This window comes from Phytophthora infestans, genomic scaffold (genome assembly GCF_000142945.1).
Source record: "Phytophthora infestans T30-4 supercont1.14 genomic scaffold, whole genome shotgun sequence".
In the NCBI taxonomy this organism is placed as follows: Eukaryota; Oomycota; class Peronosporomycetes; order Peronosporales; family Peronosporaceae; genus Phytophthora; species Phytophthora infestans.
This window is the reverse complement of record NW_003303745.1, coordinates 2,547,803-2,552,459: the sequence shown is the minus strand read 5'-3', so window position 1 is coordinate 2,552,459 and position 4,657 is coordinate 2,547,803. Positions and strand designations below refer to the sequence as shown.

Here is a 4,657-nt window from a genome sequence, read left to right as displayed (position 1 = left end):
CTGGCACCGATTGCCTTGCCTCGCCAGTCGATCCAGGGCTCGTGCTTCTCAAGCCAGGGCATGCCCAGGATCATATCATATGGATACCTATCGAGAACAGTGAACTGTTCGAGGCTGTCAAAGTCTTCAAACTTGACGGCCAGATCCACTTGGACGTTGGGGGCAGTGACGACCTTCCCGTCGGCCAGTCGCACTGACACCGTCCCGTTGCCCTTGCTTTCTCTCAAAGCATCGGACAACTTGTTGCTGTTACGAGCATCCGTCTGGCGGCGTGCAAAATTCTTCGACGCCCCAGAGTCAATCAAGATTCTAAAGGGATGATCGTATCCCCGTACACATCCGTGTACTACGAGCAACCCGCCGCTGCTCTTCGCCGATTCGAGAGTGCGAAGACTCTCAGGGGCTAAGTCCCCGTGGTACGCGCCACCCGCGCACCCATCACGAAGACTTAGTTCTTCCCCAGTAGGGCGCCCCGCCCCTACTGGTTCCCGGCGTTCCCCTGTCCCCGGGATGCTGGCTTCTGCCAGCGACCCTTGAGGACGGGCTTGGGGAAGGACCGTCTGCGAAGTCTTTCCGCGGGACAGTCGCGCTTGAAGTGGCCCAACTTCCCACAGCCGAAGCAGCGGATGTCACGCTGTTCGGCGGACCCGAGTTCCATGGGAACTGGTCCGTTGGGGCTTGTTCGACCGGGAGCCGACAAGGAACTCCCAGGCCACGCTGAGGCCGGCGTACGCGCCTGGAGATGGCTGTACTCTTCCTGAAGAGCCACTTGAATCGCCTCTTCAAGGGTGCTTGACTGCACCCGGAACAGCTGAGTGCGCGCTGGGACCGCTCGAAGGCCGTCCATGAACACAGTCATCTTGATGTGTTCATTGAGTGGGTTTCCCACTAGGGACGCCGTGAGCTCCCGTATCTCTTGCACATACTCGTGCAGTTCGCGCCTTCTTTGTTTACACGCGAGGAAGCGCGAACGCTGGCGGTACTCGTAGTTCGCCGGGAGGAACGCGGCTCGGAGCTGTTCGACCAGCTGAGCCCAGGATGTGAAACATCCAGGGGATGTTGCTTCCCGAGTGTACACCCAACTCTTAGCACGACCGCTAAGGTTGGAGATTGCAAAAGCAACACGCAGTTGCTCGGTCGAGATCAGAGCCGCGTCCATCGCGAGCTCTACTTCTCGGACCCAGAAGTGAAGGTTCTCGCCTTCCTTCCCTTCATACGGCTTTACCTATAGCCGTATTGGCTTCGGGTGAGGCGGATTTGCTTCCGCCGCCGGAGCCTGCAGGTTTTCCCGCACATGCGCGATGAGGCCCTGCTCGTACGCGTCGAATGCATTGACGCGCTCGAGCTGCTCAGCCGGTGTTGATACCACCAGGCTCTGCAGGGCCTCCATCCCGAAGATGCCTGCCATCTTCCGAACCGACTCGAACTGAGAGTCGTTCATATGGGAGAAGTCGTTCCTATCCATGGCAACGAACTTCGGAGAGGTTCAGGTAGTCTACCCGCGGTGGCGTGGATTGACTACAAGTGCTACCAAGTGTGACGGGGTCACACAGCACCTTGCGCTAGAGGAAGTTATCTTCCGAGAGTATTCAAACTCTCAGTGAACGGCAGATCACAGGTCCCCTCTTTAATTAAAGAGAGCGAAGTGACCTAAATAAGGTAGATTGTAAACTGAGTATATTTATAGGTAGGTTAAGTTTGGGTTTAATACAGTTAGTTACCTATAGAAATGCAATGTCATTTAACCAATGGTTGGCTTTGAACGACCTTGGTACCTTGTACCAAATATCTCGGAGTATGACGTGTCATACTCCTGAAGTGTGAAGTGTCACACTTCATGTAACCAGGGTACACTTAGGGCTACGTTCCCCGTTACACTTGTCCTCATTTCTGAATACTTTCGAGGTTCGCTACGCACAAAAGAAGCCTAAGAACATGAACGTCGAGAAAACTGAGTTCAAAAGCGCGATTATTCCCTACATTCTTCCAGAACATCGGTGAAAGAAGCGCTTGCGATGATTGATAGCGCTGCACCTTATGAAAAGACTATGGATCGTACGTCGTAGGCAGCTAAGAAAGAATGTTGGGTCTGTCATGTGGAAAAATTGGAGTCCCACATAGCGGCAATTGATGACAATGCACTTTACGTGTAGTATATTAAAAACATGCAGAGAAGGGATGGAATGCTAATCCTGGCTAATGAGCAAAGTGAACTGAAAATAAAGAAGCGGCTTGCTTGCTAAAAACCGGTTGGATTCATGGCCCAATGAGAGATTTCATAGCTTTGAAGATGGCTTTCACTTGGACTGGAGCAATCTGTACTGCGCCACACCATTGGCGGATAAATATGACAAAAAAATCTATCTTCTTGCCTGCACTTAAGACTCCTGCATCGGACAAAGGCGATCAATTGCTGCCTTTGACCATGAGCTTGTTGACCAGTGCCGATAAGAATCTCGTGTTTATGCCAATTGGCATCAATGGCGTGTCTAGTGGTGGCTGGGGCAATCTACGATCTACACCTACGACATTTTTGACAAAAAAGCAAACTAGAACTTACTTGCAGAGGTCGCCGAAGAATTGATTAAGAAAGGTCTGCCAAATGCTTACGAAGTGGTTGCTGTGCACAGCCCCATCCAGCAAGATGACCACTACTGCGGTTTATTCGTGTGCTTACATATGTGGCGGCGCTTGTATAAGGAAGCTGGCAGTGATTACAGCGCGACTGGTCTTCAGCATCGGCGCTGGGATGTTTTGTGCACAGTGGTGGGCTTCAGCGAGTTGAAAGTCAAACAGATGAAGAAGTAGGACACCACTAACACCACCAATTCATGCTTACGTTTTGGCCATGTTTTCAGTATGATTTCCTTGGGTAGATGCTGGCACGTTCATACGTTCAATAGACCACGTCAAGACAAACATGAATTTTAGAGGTGCCGACAACTCGTTCTCTCGATCACATTTTTCACGTGATACAGAAGTCCCCCTGAATAAGCGCTACTTACACTTCGTAAACCCCTTGATATCGGATCACATGAATTGGAGGAATAGCAGACAAATCACCAGATCGCTTTGATTGACCTTTGCAAATTTATCAGACGACCCCCTACGCTTATGGAGGAGAGCTTCTGTACTGTCAGGCATGGCTTACTAGATATATTACCGTCGTAATATATTATGAAAAACATGGAGGAAACATATTGGAAAACACGAATTTACCGAGTCTTCAATACCTAACCCTTTTTGAAAACATGGCTACCGTATTACAGTAACCTACTCTTTATCGCGACTCACTCGTATAGTCCATGTATTAGCTTAGTATAGCCAAGCGGATCAAGTATTTCTGCCTAGTGTAGCACAAGCAAACTCTTTTTACGACAGCGAACGTAACTTTACTAGACTTTATAGATACTAGGACTACAAACACTTACGCACGCTGGTGGCTGTATTCGACGGGATGGTGCTGCTCCACCAGGACGACGTACATGCCAGCGCCAATGGGACCTCCTAGAATCGGAGCCACGATCGGCACCCAAAAGTACGAGTCGTTCAGGGTGAACACATTTGTTCCCCAGCCAGCACACAGCGAAAACAGACGTGGGCCGAGGTCACGAGCCGGGTTAATGGCGTATCCGGTGTTCATACCGAAGGCCATTCCGATTGCCACCACCAGAAGGGCCACCGCTCCAGGCTGCGAGTATGGACTCGCAGGCTTGTTCATGTCATCCCCAATGGCAAATAAGCAGCCAACGAGTAGTGCCGTGCCTACGACTTCAGTCAGAAAGCAAGTGCCCGTGGGAACGTCGTCGCTGTATGGATAGGTAGCAAAAATCCCCTGTGTTTCGGTCTTGTGCGGGTCTGTGGCGTTGATCAATGGGGCGTACACCATACAGACAATGGCTGACGCCCCGAAAGCCCCCAGTAGTTGAGCTGCTACGTAATACGGGACTTTCTTCCACTTGAACCGGCCGAACAGCGCCAGCGACACTGTCACCGCGGGGTTCAAATGTGCACCGGAGACACCACCACAAACGTGAATCCCAAAGAGAATGCCGAGCCCCCAGCATAAGTTGATGCTTAGGAATTCACCTTTCGATCCCTCGCTCAGAACGACTTGTGCGACGACGCCCGTGCCGAACAACATGAAAACTAGCATACCGAGAAACTCGGCCATGCACTCGCGAAATAACGGGGACTTTGCTTGATACGCGGCAGTGGGCGCAGGTTCCGTTGACATCATAGCCACGTCTGGTTCGGCCAGATAGTTGCTGTCCATCTTGCTCATGCTGCCTCGAAGCATCGCCTCCATCTTATCCATACTGTCACGAAACATAAGTTGTGTGCCAGGTCCCGCACGCTTGCTAGTCTTCCGGAGGCAACAAATGTCGAGAGCGTAGTGAAATGACTAGTGAAGGCAAGACAGAAGCGCTCTCCCACCGCAACAAGCGTAGAAATTGCTTCAGACTTGTGAGGGCCTCGTAGCGGATACCATACCATATGCGGGTATAATGAGTCGCCAAGGCAACGCAAGTGAGGGCTATTTGCGGTCTGCGGGTCCTACCATCCGATGCACTTCCACCTGCTCATTTTTACAGGTGATCGGGACCGCGAATCTCATCGAGTTTTGCTGCCTCGGATAGAGCGCTGTGTCATCGAC

At 51.4% G+C, this 4,657-nt stretch overlaps 1 protein-coding gene across 1 annotated transcript; it reads right to left on the bottom strand.

Moving 5' to 3' along the window:
* Window positions 1–3,427: 3,427 nt before the first annotated feature.
* Window positions 3,428–4,333, bottom strand: PITG_09356 (aquaporin, putative; the record flags this gene model as incomplete). The annotated part of the gene is made up of 1 exon (XM_002903580.1): window positions 3,428–4,333. One exon carries the CDS (start codon window positions 4,331–4,333, stop codon window positions 3,428–3,430), a length of 906 nt encoding a protein of 301 aa, XP_002903626.1.
* Window positions 4,334–4,657: the final 324 nt, after the last annotated feature.